A 22,417-nucleotide genomic window follows, 5' to 3' on the forward strand; every position below is an offset into this window, starting at 1 on the left:
CTGCTGAGACCGTCGGCCAGCACGTTCTTTTTCCCGGGGATGAACCTTGCTAACAACACAACTTGGTTCGTTTCTGCCCAATCTAGAATCTCCAGGGCGAGATCGCACAATTCCCTTGACTTCAGACCTCCTTGTTTCTTTATGTACGCTACCACTGTGGCGTTGTCGCACATCAACGCCACAGTGTTTCCCCTTAGTAGATCTACGAAGTGTAGGCAAGCTTTCTGGATTGCCTTCAACTCTAGGACATTGATGTGTAGGCTCTTTTCCCCGTCCATCCAGGTTCCTCTCACTGTCTCGTCGAGGAGATGGGCTCCCCATCCGTGGTTGGAGGCGTCTGTGAACAGAAGTAACTTGGGAGGGTCGTTCGCGAAGGCCATCCCCTTGAGCGATTTCGATCGGCAATGCCACCATTCCAGGGAGGGCATTGTGTTTGGTAGGACTGGGATTAGTTCTTGTTGCGAGTCCAGTTGGCACCAGAGGTTCTTCAGGTTCCATTGGACGGCTCTGAGCCTGATTCTCCCCTGGGGAACCAGTTTCTCCAACGACACCAGATGCCCTATTAGTCTTTGCTAGTCCTTCGCTCTCCTGGGTTGCCCCGACTGGAACGGACGAAGGATCTCCCTCAGATTGCTTATTCTGTCTTCCGAAGGAAATGTTTTTCCCAGAAGGGTATCTAGTGTCATCCCCAAATAGGTAATTCTGGTGGAGGGGGATAGGTTCGATTTTTCCGGGTTGATCACGATACCCAGATCCTTGCAAAACTGGAGAAGTTTTATCCCTTGCTCTTCCAAGACGTCCTTCGAGGAGGAAAGAAGCAACCAGTCGTCCAGGTACCGGATGAGGCGAATGCCTCGTTCGTGAGCCCACACTGAGACTGTCGTGAAGACTCTCGTGAATACCTGGGGCGCTGTTGATAGTCCGGAGCAAAGGGTCTTAAATTGCAGGATCTGGGTACCCCATTTCACCCGGAGAAACTTTCGACTCGAGGGGTGGACCGGAATTTGGAAGTAATCGTCCTTGAGGTCTATGGTCATCATGTAATCTTTCTCTCTCAAGGACAGTATGACTGACTTCGGGGTGTTCATTTTGAAGTCTGTCTTCCTTATGAATTTGTTGAGGGCCGACAGATCTATAACCGGCCTCCACCCCCTGTCGCTTTTTCCACCAGGAACAGACGACTGTAGAAATCTGGGCCTGGGTGTAGGATCTCCTCCATGGCGCCCTTCTCCAACATGGAGGACACCTCCTCTTGAAGGGCGGCTCTCTTCAACGGATCCTTGGGAACCAGCCACTCCGACCGGCTGGCCGGAATTAGAGGGGGGGGGGGGTTCCGCTAAGAACGGAAGCCTGTAGCCCTCCTTCAGTATGGACACTGTCCAGGGCTCTGCTCCGTGAGCTTTCCATGCTTGCCAATATAGTCTGAGGCATCCCCCAACCTTAGGCTTGGGCAGGGATAGGGGGCCTCTCACTCTATCTCCTTCTGGAGGAGCGGCCTGAACGGCCTCTCCTGGAGGAAGAATAACCTGTTCTAAAGGAGGCTGAAGCTGCTGGGGCTCCTCTATGGGGGGGCTGAGGCGCTGAGGCACAGGAGGAAGAAGGAGCTTCTCGCTTCGCCATGCTAGGCGAGGCCTGAGACGTTGCGGCACTGTCTGAGACTGACCTCTTGTAGGGGGGTCTCCTTACTGGCGTAGGCCTGGGCATGTTTAAGTCTTTCCTTTTGGACACTTTCTCCATGATAGTTTCTAAGTCCTTAAAGGGGAAAAAGGAGTCACCCCACAAATAAAGGCTCCTCATGGCCCTCGCCTCTCTGTCTGGGACCTTTCGGGACACCTTTGCCAGGACGGTGTCTCTCTTGCGAAGCCAATTCGCGGTCAGGGCGAGGGACTGGTAAGTCAGGAACTTAAGCGTCTTGCCACCGGAGGTGATAAGTTCCCTCAGGAGACTTTGTTGTTCCGGGTCTGTGGGGTCAAAGGTAGCTTGCACCCCTACTAAGGTAGAGGCCCACCAGTCTAGCCAAGAGGAGACGTGTACAAGGTCCCTAGACATTTCCTCCATCATTGCAGCCTCCGATGGAGAAAAACAGACTGGGGCTGAAGAGGCTCTGTCTTCCGAGACGCCCTGTCCCAGAATGTCGAGAGAAGGTTCTACTTTGCAGGCTCCCGGCCGTCGTCCTTCTGGTACATAGACCTTGCTCTGCGTTTTGAGCCCCTGGAGTAACTTAGAAGAGCTCTGAGTCTTGGGGGCTTCGGCATTACCTGCCACCACTCTATCCACGTGCTCCTGTCCCAGGACGAGATCCCGGCCTACAGGAAGGGCCAGGGAGGTTTTTGGCTGGGCAGGGGCCTGCATCAGTCGGATAAGGCTGGACCTCCAATAGTCTTCGTCGGTAGCTGCCGGTTCTTCAATCTTGTGATGCCTCCTGATTAGGCCAATCACTCTTCTATAGGCCGAGTCCTCCGTCGGGGAGCCCTCTCTACCATCGACCGAAGCTTCGGCTTGAGCCCGGGGAGCCGGGTCACCGGGCACCCCCACCAGGCGCCTTGGTCCTGGTACAACAGGAACTCCCCTGCAGAGGTACTGGTCCTCCCCGGCGGAGGTCTCCGCACCAGGGGCGGGGGTTAGGACAGGCATCGCCGAACCGGCGAGGACTAGTGTCCGCTCCAGTTCCCTGGAGGACGAGGACGCGGTTCCCGTGGGCTGACCCGACAGCGGGAACCGTTCCTTAAAGTCCAAAGGCCGCACCAGCTGGGCTGGTTCGGCCTGGCTGCCCGTAAGGAAGCGCGGTTCCCCCGCTGGGTGGGGTGAACCGGCGGCTGCGCGGTCTTACGCCTTCCTGCCGAGTCCTTCTCGCGTTTCTCCCTGCGAGGGTCATAACTATGCTTGGAGGGAGGTCTCCTTGGCGAGAACTCCCTGGACCGCCGGTCCGGGGAACACTGAAGCTCCGACTCACGAGGTACGAAAACCCAATCGCCATCGGGGGACCTACTCCTCCTATGTTTCCTTCGTGGAGAACGGGAGCGCCTCCTGCTGTACCTGGAACGTGACCTTGAGCGGGAACGCCTGCTCCTGGACCGCTCTCTCCGACGCCGATGTCTTCTTCTGGCTTCTTCACCCGACGAGAAAGACTCCTCCGAAGAGCCTGACGTCACTGTACCTACTGTACGGCGGGCGGGAGCGGGGACCGCGGGGGACTAAGCGACTCGTTGTGTACCCGAGGTAGAGGGTTGCAGGAAGGCTTCAGGGACTTCCGTGAGAGGGGTTGGAAACATGGGTTGGCGCCCAACACTAGGGAACCAGGAATCCAGGCCCTCTTCCATCCGCATAGGGGACCTACCTGGTGTCTTAGGCAGCTTCCAACCGAAGGCATCACTCCCTGCGGAACCTAACTTACCCTGGTTATTGCCGCCTGCCGAAGAACCTGAAACACAGGCCCACGAAGGGGGCGAAGACACAGAAATAACATTGCTACCCCACAAAGAGGAAACGTGCCCCCCAAGCACAAGGGCCGAGTCTCCAGAGCTCCCTGACACAGCACTACCGGGCTCCTCGCTAGCCCGAGAAGGACCCGCAACCCCCACTTCACATTCACCAGACTCCTGGGGAAGAACGCTCGGCTCTTTCCCCTTGATGGATTTACCTCGTCCCCTACTCTGGGTAGGGGAAGGAGAGACAGAAGCCCCATTGGACCGTTCACTGGGCGACGGTAGCGGCGAAGAAACACTAGCTTTCCTGGGTGAACGCTTTGACGCTTTCCTCTTTTTCGTGCCGTAACGCACCCACTGAATGTCACTCCAACCAACACACTCGAGGCACATATCTGACGACGAACAAACTTTGCCCCTACAGGAAGAGCAAAGGGAGTGAGGGTCCACTTCACTTTTGGAGAGGAACGCTCCACACGATTTTCCGGCTCTAGGCCCAGGACAACGGCGGATCTGCTCCATAATGCACAAACACGAGACACAGGAACGCAGGGAATCAAAGGAATACACTTGGGAAGCACAAGGAAGGATAGTGAACACACAGGAACACAAGGGATGAGCACAAGTTACCACGCGGTAAACACGTGGGACACACGCGGCGCACACAAAGGGTCAAGAGAGAACGAGAGCGACGTGTTGACACGTCGCGACCAGAGAACTTACTGACGGTCACGACCCAGGCGGACCTCGACCTAGCGCAAAGCTACCCTCGAGGCACGTTCTCTTACGCCCGAGGTAGCCCTCCATAGAAAATGGGTTTTAGGGTATCCTACACAAAACTCTGGTCGGTAGAGAGGAGATTACAGGTAACTCCTAAGAAAGTAGTTCGAGGTAAGTATTCGTGTTGGAACAATCAATTGTTTAATCCATTTTCCCACATTTCATATAAACCAGAACTCGAGGACACATTACTACCAGAAACACAGACAATTTCCTATTTGATGTTTACATTTGCACTTTACTGTTGAAAACGTACTAAACATTATGAAATCAGAACATGACATTTAGAACTAAGCCCAGAAGCTTAAAAGACCTCGGGAGCTGATAAATGATTTTCAAACATACTGGTAATTACCTACGAGACTCATATCATAGGGGTGAGAGGCGTTGAACGCAAGCGGTTGGCAGGCATCACCTTCTGCAGCAACGACCCCGACTACTCTGATGAAGGCCGCCTTTCCCACGAACGGTAGGGAAGGAAGCCCTCACGCAAATGGGAAGGCTGCCCTAAACCTGGGGTTGGTGAAGGGTGTCCTTCCCAAAACAGGATGGTTACACAACATCTGGAAGCGAACCTCCAAGCAGCGCACTCTGCTTCGAGTTAACAACCTCAAGTTGAAGGTCGGCATTGAGCGCTGCTTGTTAAATGTAGCCAAAGCTAGTTTCAGGATTGACCCTCAAGAGATCCCCCCCCGACTGGAAAACCCCGAGGGGAGTCAGTCTGCAACTGTACTTGTTCCTACGCTGGAGCTGTAGGAACAAAAGCGAGCAAAAGCAGAATGTGCTGCAGCTAATAGCATAAGAACTCTAGTGTCTTGGAGAGGAAGACCATCTTCATCCCCTGTGGAGGACGTGAATGCTCCCGCTATGCCTCCAACTGTTGCACTCTTGAAAGAGATTTCTTGAATGGGGATACCCAGACGCCCCAAGGAAGGCAGGAGTTGCCAGTGGCAATGATAGACTCCCCCGCAGTAGGGTGCTGCTGCTTTGCTAGAAGGAACGGTGTCTGCACCTAAGGGAAATCTGGGGATCAAGGTCATCATTTTACTAGTTTGTCGTCCATAGGAAGCCAAACAAGTTGACAGCGTAAATGTCTATAGCCAGTTTATTAAATGTTAATAGGAGAGAGACACAGAACGTCTGCTCACTCACGAGCCAAAACAAAAAATGGCTAGTTGTTGCTATTGTGTATGAGCGGGATGGTTAGTCCTACCCCGGCTAACTAGTGGTAGGTAGTTACATCTTACTAGAAATCTTATGGCTGGTTTCAGCTGTGGCCAAAATATATCTCCACGGTAAAAAGCTGAATGGTTTGTATTTAGTGCTAGAATAACTATTATATTGGAAAAAATCAAAACTAATATTACCAGGTGAAGACACAAAACATACCTGAATTATCCCGGCACTTGAAGTAATTAAAATAATAAACGGAATACAGTATGGCAATACTCTCAACACCTGTTATAAGGATAAACCAATTGAGCACTGCAAATAAATGCTCACTTTCTCTGGTGACGTAAACACTGTAAAGGTGCAACTGCAAGAGGTGGTGGGGAAGGGGTTTGCCAGCTGTGGGAACCATTCAGACACCTTCTTGAGCATTGTACCGTGGCTTATCTCCCGAGGAGAGAGTATGGAAAGCTTTCTTCTTTTGTTAAAAGTCAAAATGTTATGATTCATAGATACTATATAAGCAGTGTGACCTAGAGGTATGACTCGTCACAATAATAATTTTTTGTTGATGACTAAAGGCTGAATCCCTCGTCAGGCTGGGAGGAGTGAAGAAAGGAAAAGTACCCTTTTGTTCCCTTTTTTTTTTTTTCATGTCAGCTACCCCCCAAAACTGGGGGAGGTGTCTTGATAAATAGATAGGATAGATGAACATTTTAAAGTTACAACCTTTGCTATAAGTACATAACAGTAATGTTACAAGTTTGAACTCACCTACACAAGCACCTTGTCTGAAAGACATTAATGGACAAAAAGTTGAGCGTACTGGCTGGTACGAATGAGCAACATTGAATTTCCGCTTTAAACGAAGTCCTCCTTCTTTATCCACGACCCTGTAGTTAAATAAAAAGAAAATGACTAGAGTAAGAATCATATTTGCGGAGATAAAATACAGTAGTTAATACAGTAGTTACCTGGATTTTAATAACCAGTACTGTACTGTACATCAAACCTTACAATATTCTCTAAACACACTGTACAAAAGAATTTTAAATCATGTTACATAAAAGATTTGAAGGCATCTTTTCATATAGTCAAATGTCTCAAATTTGAATCAGAGCAAAAAAAAAAAAAATAAATAAATAAAAATAATAATAATATATAGTACAGTATCATTGGTTGAGATAAAATAAATGCAAATGATAGATGCAGCATAAAGAGCCGGAAAAAAAAAATAAAGAAATAAAATGACAAATTCATAGATAGTTTTCCTAACTATACAAACCTTAGCTATTTATCAGGGGTGTTACTTTCCGCGGAGCTGAAATAACAAGCCATTAAAATTCAGCGAGGGTTAACTACCAACAGCGATAGTTAGCGGTGGGTAGAGGGGGTAGCTTGCTACCACTCCCACTCGCACACCTGTGATTCAGCTCACTTTGCTTGGAGGTAAGACTTCAAAGGGGATAAGGCTGGCGGGTAAGTTTGTATAAATACCTAAGGTATTTATACAAAAATACAAATTATCTATGAATTTGTCATTTGTTCTGTAACTGGAATATAAACCACGCTATTTATTAGGGGTGACTCCCCCATCAGGAAGGGTGGATGTCCCTGCCAATCTGGCTTTCGGCTTTACCCGGGGGCTCCTTATTTGAGTACTGTATGTCAGCACTCAACAATAAAGAGTTCCTGCACCTCGCTAAAACCTTGTTATGCAAGGTCCACAGCCTACGCAAGCTGTGTGTTGAGAGATATAGAAGTGTGACTGTCCAGGTAAAGTTCTTCCTTAAACTTTGGAAGGAAAAGCTGTTGTAACAAAGACTTTCCCAATACCACCTTGCTAGGGTATGGGGACGCGACAGTATTAGTTTTAATACTAGGTACACAAGGGAGCATGATTTACCTGCAGTGGTTTGAGATCAGCTTGTGCAGAGAACCCAGGATGCTGCTTTTCCCAAGAGAAGGAAGGATGAAGAAAAGAATAAAGAGCCAGTGAAACCTTTTTATTCACGCAGACTAAAACCAGGTAACAATGCCCTCAACCTTCTGCTACTTGTCCAATAAGGAGCTTGAGGTATACAACCAGCTGTTGTGCAGCCACCACAGGACCGATAGAAAACGCATCGAGTTTCCTGTGGGTCACGTCTTGCAGGTAGTGGGATGTGAACATAGTTGGACGTTTCCACACCCCACTTGAAAAACCTGCGTCACTGAGAAGTTTCTCTTGAATGTCAGGGATGTAGCTATGCCCCTGACATCATGAGCTCTGGAGCGATGTGAAGGATGCGGGTCTGGATTCAGTGCATGGTCTATGACCTTGCGAATCCATGCTGATATGGTGTTCTTGGTGACCCTCCTCTTGGTCCTTCCTGCGCTGACGAAGAGTGCAGGCACACAAGGAATGATAGAGATCGTATCGAGTTCCTGTGGGTCACGTCGTGCAGGAGAAAGGTTGTGAAAGTTACCTATAGCATTCACACTCCTTGTAAAACCTGCATCATAGAGTAATCTGCTTAGAAGGGCCAGAGGTATAGCTATGCACATCGTGAGTCGTCATGTCGCTCTGGATTCAGGGCATAATTGGTGACTTTGTGAATCCAGCAGGGATGATGTTTTGGTGATCCTCCTTTAGTCTCTCCCAGGGCTGATGACAAGAGAAGGGATACGGGTTGGCTGTTGCCGTTCTCTTAAGGTAGTTTCATATCTTACCCTGGGTATAGTAATGGATGATCTGGATCGTCCGTTACCGTTACCGAGTGGAGACTTTTATAGGATCCGTCACCTCTGGAGACTGTGTCTGGCGACAAACTCAGAAGCGAAACTGAACGTTGCCTTTCGCCCTTCTCATTAATGGGCAGTGTCAAAAGAGAGAGCATGAAGTTCCTTGACTCGTATGGCTGCTGTCAGAGTGTGTAGGAACATTGTCTTCTTAAACCAGGTGAAAATTTGTTGCCTGGTGATGACGAACTTAAGGTCGTCTCTTTAGAGATCGGAGAATTTGAACCATGTTCCGAAAGGAAGGTCTCAATTCCGACTGGGGAAAGGCAAGTTGTAAGTCCATATGAGTTAGGAAAGGTCTAGCGATGAGAGGCTGAGTGATCGTCTTTACCTGTTAAAACTGAAAAGGGGGGACTTTTCCTCTTGCATATACAGTACTTGAGGATTCCGCTATTGCTGGAATATAGGTATCGAGTGGAGTTGTTCCAAAAGGTACAAGAGACAATGAGAGAATCACTCAGACTGCAACAGATACTATTGCAAGAGAGGACGGACTGCCCAAGACCTACCAAGAGCTCTACCAAGAAGCTCCTTAAGGTGCTGAATTTCTCTCACCATTTCGAAACCAACCCGTGGAGGTATACAGAGTATATGCCCATGATGAATGGGAAACTATTCGTCTCAGAGAAGTTGGGGACCAAACTGATTGAAGATTTTGAATTCTGGCCTAACTTTTCAGTTTACCCAGAATGCTACATGAGATTGCGGGATGAACATACAACCCGTGAGGAAACGGTACCCAAAGAGGTCATTGTCTTTGAACATGAAAAGACGCAAGCCATCATCCTGAATACCTTGAAAGGAGCCGGGTACACCAACTCCAAAGTCTCAGCATTGAGCAAGAGACATCCCACGTTTCTTGCTCCTTCCTCCATCACTTTCCCCTGCTCGGAGAAAACACTAGACTTCACCGTCAAGGCAGTCAACAAGGGCAATCCTTACTCAACCCTAGAGGAAGACAAACCATTCTCTCTAGCACTACCTGCCTGCGAGAAGAAGTGGAAGGATGTCTGTCTAGCCTTCTCCGTCTCTAAGTTGGATCCAGAGATAGCAGGCGAGCAGTTCAATGAGAACCTTCCGAAGTTGCTAAATCATCTTATGAGGAGGGAATAGAAGACGAAAGAGACTAGCGGCTTCCCTTTCTCATCAGAACTGCCTGGAAATGAGTGCAGGTTTACAGAATGCCCCAGAAAGGATAATTTTCCTGGCTAAGTTCCACATGGTACCCTTGTGAAAGACTTAAATGCTTTCCTCAGAGTGAGGAGAGCCTGCAGAGAGTCTGTTTTGACCTCAGCAGCCATAAGACATGAACCAAGGAAACTGATTACCTCGAACATCTGGGGTAAAGACCTTTTTCCCACAGGAACTACTCCAAGAGATCATAGCCAGAGCAACCACGGAGAACGGGAACCTTCTCCAAGTGGGGCATGAACTCAAAGAGGAAATCTTCCTCAGACAGAGGTCTCTAGCCTAAAAATAAGAGGCAAGGAGACCATGCAGATCTGCACAACTTTCTGCCGTGACTACGACCACAAAGCCTCAGACCACTTTCCAGATGGTCCCTCAACAACTGGTGGCTCAGTCGCCAATCTTTAACCCCAACGTTGTCAGAAAGGAAATGGCCCTAAGAGAAGTTCACCTGGAGATAACTCGTCCCGGGGCCGAGTAGGACGTGGTTACGAAAACAAATTCACAGGATCCCACACCGAAAGAGGGGTCCCAGGTAGGAGGCAGACCGTATCACTGTCGGGATCGCGGGACCTTTGATCCCTGGCCCCACAGCCAAGGTGGAAATGGAACAAAATTCCACCCTGTTTTCAAAAATTCTTCTAACACTCCACCCCCTTGTGAGAAGAATCCACCTCAGAACTCTTGAACAAGAAGGTAAGAAGGAAAGCAAAGTCCATCATATTCCAGGGAAGGCTGTTTTGTGTTCCCAAGAAAGACTCAGACAAACTCAGAGTCATTCTAGACTTGTCTCCACTCAACAAGTTCATCGAGAACAAGAAGTTCCGGATGCTTACTTGGCAACACATAAGGACCCTTCTACCAGAAGGAGCAAACACAGCCTCAATAGACCCAACAGATGCTCACTGGCATCTTCTATTGAGCTGCCCTTTCTCCTCCTACCTAGGATTCATGCTACAGAAGAAGTGATTCTTCAGAGCAATGTCCTTCGGACGACTGAATACAGCCCCAGCGATGTTCACGAAGCCGGCAGACACAATCATCTAGCAGTTAACTCCGAAGGAGTCCAATTACTAGCATATCTAGACGATTGACCGGTATGGGCAGCATCCAAGACTACTTGTCTGCAGGCAGCCAACAAGGTGATCCAGTCAATAGAACACCTGGGCTTCAACATCAATTGCAAGAAGTCTCACCTTCTCCAGCTCAGAAGTTCCAATGGCTTGGAATCCAATGGGACTTGAAGTCACACCATCTCTCCATTCTATTCAGAAGGGAAGAGAGATAAAGGTGTGGAGGATTAATTTTATTTTAATTTATTTTTTTTGTTTACCAAATCAAGAGAGAGAGAGAGAGAGAGAGAGAGAGAGAGAGAGAGAGAGAGAGAGAGAGAGAGAGAGAGAGAGAGAGAGAGAGAGAGTGTGTTTATTTAAGTTTTGTCAAAGAGAGAGAGAGAAAGTGTGTTTATTTGTTTTAGTTTTGTCAAAGAGAGAAAGAGAGAGAGAGAGAGAAAGTGTTTATTTGTTTTAGTTTTGTCAAAGAGAGAGAGAGAGAGAGAGAGAGAGAGAGAGAGAGAGAGAGAGAGAGAGAGAGAGAGAGAGAGAGAGAGAGAGAATTTCATTTGCTTTAGTTTTGTTAGATCGCGCGTGCGCGAGAGTGTGTGTGTTTGTGTGTGCGTGTGTGTTTGTGTGTCCGCGGTGCGCGCCGAAGAACAAGGGTAGTTAGCGAATGATTGTTTGTAGTGGGAAAGACTGTCGGTATATTTGAGGTTGTTTGTTTACCTTTTTAGCTAGGTTAGGACGGTAATGAATGTCTTGGGCGAAATCATTGGATATTTGACTGTAGCAGGAGTCGGTTATGTTTTTTTGTTCTTTGAAAACCGGCTGTGAAGTGATTTTTTTATATTCTGAGTAAGTAAAGTTTTGTTTATCTTTGCTTGTCGTGATTGTGAATGATAGGAACAATTTATTATTTATCTTTGATTATAGTGCGATAGTTTAGCTAGTTAGGAGTTTTCGTAAGCGTTTTTTCTTTTTATTGCAGGCCGTAATTCCTCCTTTGGATTCCTTTAGACTCCTTGGAGTTTTAGTTTGGCCTGGAAGGTGGTGTTTGCCAGCCATGTGTATTATATTGTATATGAATAGCTTGATGATGCCGACCCGGACCGGACAATGAATGTAGGAATAGACTGTTGAAATACAGAATTTTTGAACGTTGATGACCCGGCTATAAAATACAGATTTCTCTCACGACAATTGATGACGACGACCACCGCATAAGATTGCACGGTCCAATTGGCCGTACGATAGTGTTGGCCAGTGCCAGTAGGCAACAACTTGCGCAAGGACTGTTGCGTGTGAACCAAGAGGTTCTCTTGGTTTGGCATTACATTTTTCGTGTGTTGCAGAATATGATTGGTGTTTAGTATTAAGTAATTTATTTAGTCTTAAGTGTGAGTTTGGTACTGTGCGTGGACTGACGGTGTTGGGTATATTAAAGGGATATTGTTTTTTCCGATTGTTGGCGAGTTCTCGGTACCCTCGTGCACCAATATATACAGCAAATTTTGTGTGTATTTTTTGTCTATTGAATTTTTGATAAATTGTGATTGTTCCTGGTTTATGGCATATGGTGGATGGTTTGGTGATAAGTGATTTGTTTTAGTGTTAAGTCAGTTTAATAATTTGTGTTCTGTTTTTGGTTGCGTTAATACTGTATAGTTTTAAGGCTATATTTTGTTTTCATTTTCCTTCTGTCCAAGAGTCCAGTTGATAACGTAAGGGGAAAGTTTGTGCAGAGGAGACATTTGTCAGTTAGTGTGATCAAGGGTGTGGGGGTTGTTTTGTTTACATCCCGCCACATAAATTTGGCGCCCGAACAGGGACTGTTGAAGGTGGGATTGGAACTGGACTGTTGGACAAGGGTAAATAGGTTTAGGAATTACTTAAAATATTAATGGTATTGAAATGGAGTTAATGGAGGAACAGTTGTATATGTTAAAGGAGGAATTGCGGTTGTCTAATGAGCGAGAGGAGAGGTTGTTGTTGGAGAATGCGAGGTTAAGTAGTGAGAATGAGGAGATGCAAAGGAAACTTAGGGGACTTCAGGGAACTGTAGAGAGAGTGGAAGGGGGTGTTGAGATGAGGATGCGAGAAAATGAGAAACGAATGGAAGCTATGTTAGGGCAAGTAATGGGATGATGAAAACTGTCATGGGTGAAGGTGCAGTCGGAGGAGTGGCTTCTGCTTCTGGTAACGGGTTGATGGTGGAAGAGGATAGGGTAAGTGATAATGGGGAAGTTAGTGACAGTGATATTGAAAATAAAGGGACTAGACATAGTAAGATTGGAACGAAGGGTGATAGGAAGAATGAGCAGAAAGGTAAAGATAATGTGAAGAAAGAAAAGAAGAAAGGTCAGGGTGTGAGTGAGGAGGATCATGAATGGGTGAAGGTGGTAAGTAAGAAAAAGGGTAAGAAGGGAATAGTTAAAGATAGGACTTTGAGTGTAGAACTAGATTCATTGTATTTAAATGAAGAAGAAGGCAACAAGAAGGGAGTAGACAGTGAAGATAGTAGTGAGAATGAAGTAGAGGAAGTTTGTAAGACAGTGTTTATGAGAGAGGTACCTAGGTGTGAAAGTTTTAATGAACATAGCAGTAGGGATGTATATGACTTCTTTAGGGAATATGAAAAGTTTTGTCAGGCTAAGTATGGGGATAGTAAGAGAGTTTGGGCTAGGGAGTTGGGAGAATTTTTGTCAGGATATTTTTTGATGATGTATGGGGTGATAATGAGTGTAGGAGAGGTTGAGTATGAAAGTGTAAAGAAGAGGATAATTGAACAGGTAAAACGTATGAAAGGTAGTGTTAGGTATAAGCGAAAAAATGATTTTGATGAAGCATGAATGAAGGTGGGTGAAGCAATCTCGATGTATGTATGTCGGTTAGAAACATTGGCTAGAAAGAAGTATGGGGACGAAGGAATAAATGAAAATAAGGAACTAATGAAGTTTTTGGGTACAGTACCAGAGAGTGTGTGTGAGTTTATTAATTTGAAACGGAAGGAGAAAATGAGGTGGACTAGAGAGAGATTGACTTGGGATGATATTTTAGAGATAGTTGAGGATTACGAGTTGGATAGGTGTATGAAAGAAAGTAAATCTGTGAGTGTAAGAACTGGAATGGAGGAAAGTGTGCCAGAATTTGGTAGTTTTAGAGATGCTGTTATGAGAGGGCCAATGAGGGCAGCTGATAGTGTAGTAGATAGAAGTGTTAGGGTGAGTAATGTAGGAATACCCATGCCGAGAAATGACGGGTTTAGACAGGGAAATCAAGTTTGGAGAGATAGAAGTGCTAGTACGCAGCAGGTTAGGTTCGGTAGTGGTATCCATGAAGAGAGGTGTTATAGGTGTGGGAAGGTAGGACATAAAAAGAACGAGTGTAGATGGGCATTAGGAGCATGTTTCGGGTGTGGAGAGACAGGGCATCATATTAGCGACTGTAAGAAAGAGAAAGTGGTTAAGTGTTATCGGTGTGGTATGACTGGGCACATAGCGAGGGGATGCTGTAGTAATCGTATGAATGTAATTTGTGGTAAATGTGGTAAGGATGGTCATTATGCTAGAATGTGCAAGGAGCCGTGGGGTAAGTGTACTGAATGTGGTGCAGATGGGCATGTAGCTAGGGTTTGTAGAAAGAAGGGATCAAGTCAGCCAGGATGTTCGGGAAACTAATTAATCAGAGGGTTCAGCTGGGTGAGTCTTCGTGTGTGTGGGGAGTGAATGTGATGCATGTTCGTGAGGGTTTATTGCATGAAGATGTGATGGGAGAAAGAGCACATGATTGCATGTGTGAAAATGATTTTTAATGGTGTAGAGTTGGTTGGTTTGATTGATACTGGTTGTGGTGTCAATTTAATGTTTAGGAATGCATATGATAAGGTAAAAGAGGGTTGTGAATTTAAGGGATGTAAGGGTGAAGTAAAAGGTATTGGTAATTTGCGTATGTCTGTGCAAGGAAAGTTGCGGGAAAATGTTATGATTGGGGGGATGATGATGGAGGATAATGATTTTTACGTGGTCGAGGGAGCGAATGAGAAATATGACGTACTGCTTGGGTATAAATTTCTGAAAAAATGTGGTATGATTGTACATCCAAGGGTGAATATGATAGAAATAAAGGTTAAAGGTAATATTTGTGGGGAATTTTATTTAAAGGAAGACGGCAGAGTGAGTACGAAGGTGTGGAAGGGAGTGCCGTTGGTAGCAAAGGAAAGTGTAAAGTTATCGGGTAAGAAAGGTGAGGTTATTAGTGTAAAAGTTGCATGGCCGAGCAGTCTGGGAATTTCAAATAGTGACAAGGATGAATATGTAGTGGAAGGTATGGAAGCAGGTAATTTGGTGAAAACGAGTGCGTATATATATGATGGTGTTATGAATATGCAGGAACCCCAGGTGTATGTAAGGTTGTTGCCGAGTGTTAGGAGGAAGAGAGTACGTGGAATACGTGAGGGCGATTGCATGGGATGTATGTATACACTGATCAATGTAGAGGATGGAAGATATGTTAAGGCGAGACAGGTAATGGCTGGTAAGGTAAAGAACGATGACGATTGGGATTACGATACGTTGAAAGGAAGAATTAAGTTAGATGAGAGTATAAGTGAGGTCGAAAGGGAACGATTGCTTAAGATGTTATGGGATAAGCGGAGAGTTATGAGTCTCGGTGACGATGATTGTGGGGGGTCAGACCTGCCAGAATTTAAAATAGTTCTCAGTGATGATACCCCCATATATCAGCGTCCCAGGCATTTTTCTCCGCCTATTGCCAAGGAGATAGAGGAGCAGTGTCATGAATTAGAGCGTATGGGTGTAATAGAAAGGAGTGAGAGTGCCTGGAATAGCCCTATTGTCCCTGTACGAAAGCCTGATGGAAGTTTACGTATGTGTATTGATTATAGGAAGGTGAATGAGGTGACTGTTAAAGAACGTTTTCCAATGAATGTGGTGTCTGATTGTGTTTATAAGATGCATGGAATGAAAGTTTTTACTAAATTAGATTTGGTGCGGGGCTATTACCAGATGCCTCTGGCATTGGGGAGCAGGCCCATTACTGCATTTTCAAGTACAAATTGTCACTTTCAATTTAAAAGGTTGAGTTTTGGTCTTGCTAATGCGCCTGCTGCCTTCCAAAGAGCGATGAATGTTGTATTGGCTGGTTTCGAACGGCAGAAGGTGACTGTTTTTATAGATGATATTCTGATTGCGAGCGAGACTGTTGAGGAACATATGCGGTTGCTTGAGGCGGTTAATTGAAGTTGGTGTGAAAATTAAGCTTGAGAAGTGTACATGGTTGTCCAGGGAGGTGGAATTTCTTGGGCATGTAGTGGGTGAATCTGGTATAAGGAAGAGTGACAAGTTTGTGAATAAGGTGCGACAATTTCCACGTCCCCGGACTGTGCGTGAGTTGCGAGGTTTTCTTGGTTTGGTTGAGTTTGGGTGCAAGTTTGTTAGAGATTGTTCAGGTATAGGGAAGCCTTTGAATGAATGGACGGGTAAAAGGAATAGTACAAAATTAAAATGGGATGATCGGATGATAGAAGCATTTGAAAGGTTGAAGGAAGAGGCCGCGAAAGACGTCACTTTGGCATTTCCAGACTACAGTGAAAATGCGAATATGCTAGAGTTGTATACGGATGAGAGTGGGGTTAGTATGGGTGGTTGTTTGGTTCAGATGCAGAGAGTAAATGGAGAAGAGCAATTGAGAGTAATTAGTAAAGCATTTATTAAAGCTGAGCGGAAGTATTGGACGATTGACAGGGAATTGGCTGCAATACGATTTTGTGTGAAAGCATTGAAAGTATTTTTGTATGGTGTAAAATTCATTGTGCGTACTGACCATCAGCCCCTAGTGTATATGATAAGGAAAGAGTGTGTGAATGCAAGGGTTGCTAGGACCATAGAGGATTTGAATGAATTTGATTTTAGGTTAGAATATGTACCGGGAAATAAGAATGTGATAGCAGATGCGATGTCGAGGATGCATGGGAGGATGGAAGATAAAGAGAGTAATCAGAATTCTGAAAGGTTGCCTGAAGGTTTAGTTGTGGAGTAGAGTTGTGAAGGGGAAGTTATGGTATATAAGTGTATCCTTATGGGTTTAAGTAAGTTAATACAAGAGGGGTTAAATACGGAAATACCGGGTAGCGTAAGTGAGCTTAAAAGAAGGGTGATGAATGAAGTGTCAAAAGAAATGGTATATGAGGAGGAGAGTAGTGTACTAGAAGGGGAAGTATTATCAAAGATATTAATGGTGGTAAGTATGTTGTATGGTGTAACTGTGTATTTGTATTTTGGATGGAATCGACCGATGGAATATAGGGCATATAAGGAGAATGATAGGGAATATATCTTGAGGATGCAATGTAATGAGGAATGTTGCAAATTGTTGAGTGAGAAGGATAATGGTGCAAGTGACCTTAATCTAAGATATGACGGTATAGAGGACAGTGAATATGATGATGAACATATTGGTGAAGTGAGCGACAGAATTGAAAGGAGAGTAAATGTATGTATGCATGGTGTAAAAGGAAGGATGATGACATGTGAATATAAATGAGAATGAATATTGTAGTTTAATTGATATGGGTGCTCAAGTGTCATTAGTAAATGAGTCAGTTATCAGGGAAATTGAGAGGTACAATTGGGAAGTGAAAAGACAGTGTACGAGTGTGAGAATTCATGGAATAGGTCAGGGAAGTTTACTTGTTTGGGAAGAAGTGAGGTTGAAGGTGAAACTAGGGAGTATGGAAGTTGAACATAATTTTATTGTAATGGGAGAGAATGAAATGCCGAGTTGTTTTTTTATGGGAATAGATTTTTTGAGGTTGCACCATGTGTCAGGTAATGTTGGTAAGGGTTTGCTTTCAAAGAATGGCTGTAAGGTAATAGTAATTGAGGATAATAGTGTATTCATGGCGAATTTTGTTGGCATGATTGATATTGCAAAGAGTGAAGAAGATTTGTTAAGCAAAGAAGAGGTGGAAGAAATGCAAGGTGAATGTTTCGAAATAAATAGGTTACGTGAATGTATTTTAAATGGTAATAGGGTGGAAGAATGGCCGTGTGATTTGGAAGCGTATAAGAAAGTTGTTAAAAGATTTATTGTTTGTAAGAATATTGTGTATTTTTTGCATAGGGGAATACTGTAGATGAAGATATATATGTTCCTATATTTCCAATGCATGCAGCTGTAAGTATGTGTATGGTAGTGCATGACAGGTATGGGCATATGGAGAAGAATAAATTGTGGGAATGCATGCGAGAGAGGTTGTTTACGCCTGGGTTGAGTCAAATTTGTAGGGATGTAGCGACTACTTGTGAGGATTGTCAGAAGGGAAAGTATCAGAGCATGCATGCAAGTCCGCCTGTTCTGAGGTTACGTATGAAAGAGCCATTTGAGATGTTTGTGATTGATTGCGTTTCGTTGCCTGTGACTGCTAGGAGACATGTGGGAATGATTATCATGGTCGATCATATGAGCAAGTTTGCGTATGCAGTACCCATCAAGAATAAAAGAAGTGAGACTGTAGCGAGAATGGTAAGTCAAGTGATGTTGCCGATGAGTGTGTGTAAGCCTGCAAAAATGTTAAGTGACAATGGTCCAGAGTTTGTTGGATGGGAGTTTGAGCAGATGTTAAGAGAATGGGGCGTTGAACATGTATATTCGACTCCGTATATGCCAAGTGCGAATGATTTGGCTGAAAGGACAGAAATTTTGCGGATGATGACTAAATGTGATAATGATTGGGATTTATATGTTGGGCGTGCGTTGTGGGCGTATAATGTGACGGTGCACAATAGTACTGGTATGTCTCCGTGTAAGTTTGTGTTGAATTTTGAAAAGATAGTAAGACCGAGATTGAGTGTGTCCGAGAATGATAGAGATGTTTGGAAGAAAGCAAATGAGAGATTTGAAAGCTACAAAGTGGGAAAGAAAGTGTTAAAAGAAGTAATTGAAAAAGGAAGAATGAATGTCAATAAGGTACGTGATAAGTTTGAAGATCCATATGAGGTGTTAGATGTTGGTTCTAGTGAGTTGAGTTATGTTTTAGGTAAAGTAAGTGTGGATGGTAGTGTGGAAAAGGTTAGGGCACATCACAATCAGTTGCGAAAATGGAAGGAGGTACCAAGATATATTCAGGAGAATGGTATGAATAAATGGCTGAAAACGAACAAGTATGAACCGAGTATGAGTGAGGCATTAGGTTTAGAAGATAAGCAATTGGTGTTGGTAGAGTATGGAAAGAAAAAGAAGTCTGAGAATTTTACTGGGGATAAAAGACAGGAAAATTTTGTAGTTGTTGGCGGGAATCAAAATAAGCAGGACAAGGGTGTAAATGTACAGGTGAGTATAGAAGATAAATGTATTAATACAGATGAAACTTGGATGAGTATGAATGATACTTATAGTGTGTGTGGTTTTTCGTTAGATGAGGCAAGAGAACGTATGACGAACACGAGAATGAAAGATAGGAGAATGATAAGCAGTATGAATGATTCTTTTGTTAAAGTAGAAAATGGTTTAGATGTAATGGATGAATTGTTGACAGAAATTAGTGGGATTTTCGGGCCAGATGAAACTGAGGTAGATGAAATAGTGAATGATATCTTAGACGAGCAGAACATAGACGGGAATAGTAATAGTACGTTGAATGAAAACGACATGGAAGAAGTGAATGAGAGAGTGCAGGTATATGAAGGCCCAGTTACTCGAAGCCGAGGCCCTGTTCCTGATTGCGATCTGGGTAATGAGAAAATAGGTAAGTGTTGTGTGAGGATTTGGCAAATTAAGGGGGGAGGAATGTGGAGGATTAATTTTATCTTAATTTATTTTTTTTGTTTGCCAAATCAAGGAGGAGAGAGAGAGAGAGAGAGAGAGAGAGAGAGAGAGAGAGAGAGAGAGAGAGAGGAGAGAGAGAGAGAGAGAGAGAGAGAGTGTGTGTTTATTTAAGTTTTGTCAAAGAGGAGAGAGAGAAAGTGTGTTTATTTGTTTTAGTTTTGTCAAAGAGAGAGAGAGAGAGAGAGAGAGAGAGAGAGAGAGAGAGAGAGAGAGAGAGAGAGGAGAGAGAGAGAAAGTGTTTATTTGTTTTAGTTTTGTCAGAGAGAGAGGAGAGAGAGAGAGAGAGAGAGAGAGAGGAGAGAGAGAGGAGAGAGAGAGGAGAGAGAGAGAGAATTTCATTTGCTTTAGTTTTGTTAGATCGCGCGTGCGCGAGAGAGTATGTGTGTTTGTGTGTGCGTGTGTGTTTGTGTGTCCGCGGTGCGCGCCGAAGAACAAGGGTAGTTAGCGAATGATTGATTGTAGTGGGAAAGACTGTCGGTATATTTGAGGTTGTTTGTTTACCTTTTTAGCTAGGTTAGGACGGTAATGAATGTCTTGGGCGAAATCATTGGATATTTGACTGTAGCAGGAGTCGGTTATGTTTTTTTGTTCTTTGAAAACCGGCTGTGAAGTGATTTTTTTATATTCTGAGTAAGTAAAGTTTTGTTTATCTTTGCTTGTCGTGATTGTGAATGATAGGAACAATTTATTATTTATCTTTGATTATAGTGCGATAGTTTAGCTAGTTAGGAGTTTTCGTAAGCGTTTTTTCTTTTTATTGCAGGCCGTAATTCCTCCTTTGGATTCCTTTAGACTCATTGGAGTTTTAGTTTGGCCTGGAAGGTGGTGTTTGCCAGCCATGTGTATTATATTGTATATGAATAGCTTGATGATGACGACCCGGACCGGACAATGAATGTAGGAATAGACTGCTGAAATACAGAATTTTTGAACGTTGATGACCCGGCTATAAAATACAGATTTCTCTCACGACAATTGATGACGACGACCACCGCATAAGATTGCACGGTCGAATTGGCCGTACGATAGTGTTGGCCAGTGCCAGTAGGCTACAACTTGCGCAAGGACTTCTCTTGGTTTGGCATTACATTTTTTGTGTGTTGCAGAATATGATTGGTGTTTAGTATTAAGTAATTTATTTACAGTAGTCTTAAGTGTGCTTTTGGTACTGTGCGTGGACTGACGGTGTTGGGTATATTAAAGGGATATTGTTTTTTCCGACTGTTGGCGAGTTCTCGGTACCCTCTTGCACCAATATATACAGCAAATTTTGTGTGTATTTTTTGTCTATTGAATTTTTGATAAATTGTGATTGTTCCTGGTTTATGGCATATGGTGGATGGTTTGGTAATAAGTGATTTGTTTTAGTGTTAAGTCAGTTTAATAATTTGTGTTCTGTTTTTGGTTGCGTTAATATAGTTTTAAGGCTATGTTTTGTTTTCATTTTCCTTCTGTCCAAGAGTCCAGTTGATAACGTAAGGGGAAAGTTTGTGCAGAGGAGACATTTGTCAGTTAGTGTGATCAAGGGTGTGGGGGTTGTTTTGTTTACATCCCACCACAAAGGGACCTGTCAAGAGACTAATCCGTCACAAGAGGATTTCAGAACGCCAACAGGAAAGGGTATCGCACTCTCTCCAGTTCACAGCAGTGATAGACCCAGTGCTAAAGGCACGTCTTAAAATACGTTAAGAGTCTGGAGAAGATACGCATCAAAAGCTCGAAGAGATCAACCAAGGCTGGCCCCGACCCTATTGCGCACGCTATTAAGGCCGTGGTCAACAGCCAAAAGCCTAGCACGAACAATTCCCTTGCAACCACCACAACCATCAGTGGAGGTACACTCCTCCTCGAAACGATAAGGTGGCCATTCTCACGAGAGAAAAGTGCAAGAGAATTGGTCGTACCACTTCAAAACCTTTCATATCGACGTTTAGGAAGCTCTGACAGTTTACCTGATGTTGAAGAGACTATCCCCTCGCAGAACAATCCACATCAGATTGGCCCTGAACAACGAAGGGATAGTAAAATGTCTAAATAGACAAGGCTCGAGATCATCTCACATAGGACATGTGATATTAGCCATCTTCCACCTGACAGGGAAGAAGGGATGGCACCTATTACCAGTTTACCTACAAAGGTTCCACAACGTGACGGCGGATGCTCTGTACAGGCGAAAGCCCATAGAGACAGAATGGTTCCTAGATGCAGACCCATTCTCCTTCACCTCGGAAAAAGTCCCGGAACTGTAGACCGACTTCTTCACAATGAGCGACAACAAGAAACTACCTCATTATGTAACCCCTTAGATGGACCCTCAGGCAGAGGCGATGGACATCCCATCCCTCGAACGGAACAAGTGGGCCCCATATTTACCTGTTGCCACCAACCATCCTCCTGCTAAGAGTCCTCGATAAGCTAAGATCCTTCAGAAGGACAGCAGCAGTAGCGGCCCCCAAGTGACCCAAAAGCAACTGGTTCCCTCTAGTTCTAGAACTGAAACTGAAGCTGTTCCCTCTGCCGGACCCAGCATTATCCAATCTGGTCCAGAAGTCGACTGCTTGCCCTTCATCCTTGACAACTAACAACCTACTTCTCACGAATCTCGCCCTAGCGGAGAACAAAAGGTTTAGAATCTCTAAGGATAAAGTTGACTTCATCGAAGAGTATAAATCAAATTCGACTAGGAGACAATAGGAATCATCATGGAAAAAATGGTGTCCTTTGTGAAATCAAAGGAACCAACAGAAATATAGATAGATTTCTGTCTAGTTTTCTTCATACTCCTACACAAACAAGGCCTGGCTTGCACTACGATTACCTCGTGTAAGTCAGCCCTGGCTAAAACCACTTCTGTAGACCTTTGGAGTGGACCTCTCTAGTGAAATCTTTAATAAGATCCAAAAAGTATGCACTAGACTCAAGCCAGCAACCCCTCCAAAGCCCATCATGTGGTCTATGGACAGTCTTGCACCATGCTTTGAATCTAAACAATAAGAATTGTACTCTAGAGGATCTAACAGACTCAAGCCAGCAACCCCTCTAAAGCCCATCGCGTGTTCTTTGGACGAGTCTCGCACCATGCTGCAAATCTAAACAATGAGAATTGTACTCTAAAGGATCTAACACAAAGTTATTTTTCTGTTTGTCATAGCCTCAGGGGCTTGAGTTAGTGAA

General features: G+C 44.6%; 1 protein-coding gene across 1 annotated transcript in view; it reads right to left on the reverse strand.

The window, feature by feature from the left end:
* The window catches only part of LOC137623331 (WD repeat-containing protein 13-like), a 108,871-nt gene that overhangs the window by 17,602 nt on the left and 68,852 nt on the right, over positions 1-22,417 (reverse strand). The window contains exon 11 of the mRNA XM_068354134.1: positions 6,150-6,268. Coding sequence (XP_068210235.1) covers positions 6,150-6,268 — 119 coding nt within the window. The remainder of the gene's footprint in view (positions 1-6,149; positions 6,269-22,417) is intronic.

This window comes from Palaemon carinicauda, chromosome 30 (genome assembly GCF_036898095.1).
Source record: "Palaemon carinicauda isolate YSFRI2023 chromosome 30, ASM3689809v2, whole genome shotgun sequence".
Classification (NCBI taxonomy): domain Eukaryota; kingdom Metazoa; phylum Arthropoda; class Malacostraca; order Decapoda; family Palaemonidae; genus Palaemon; species Palaemon carinicauda.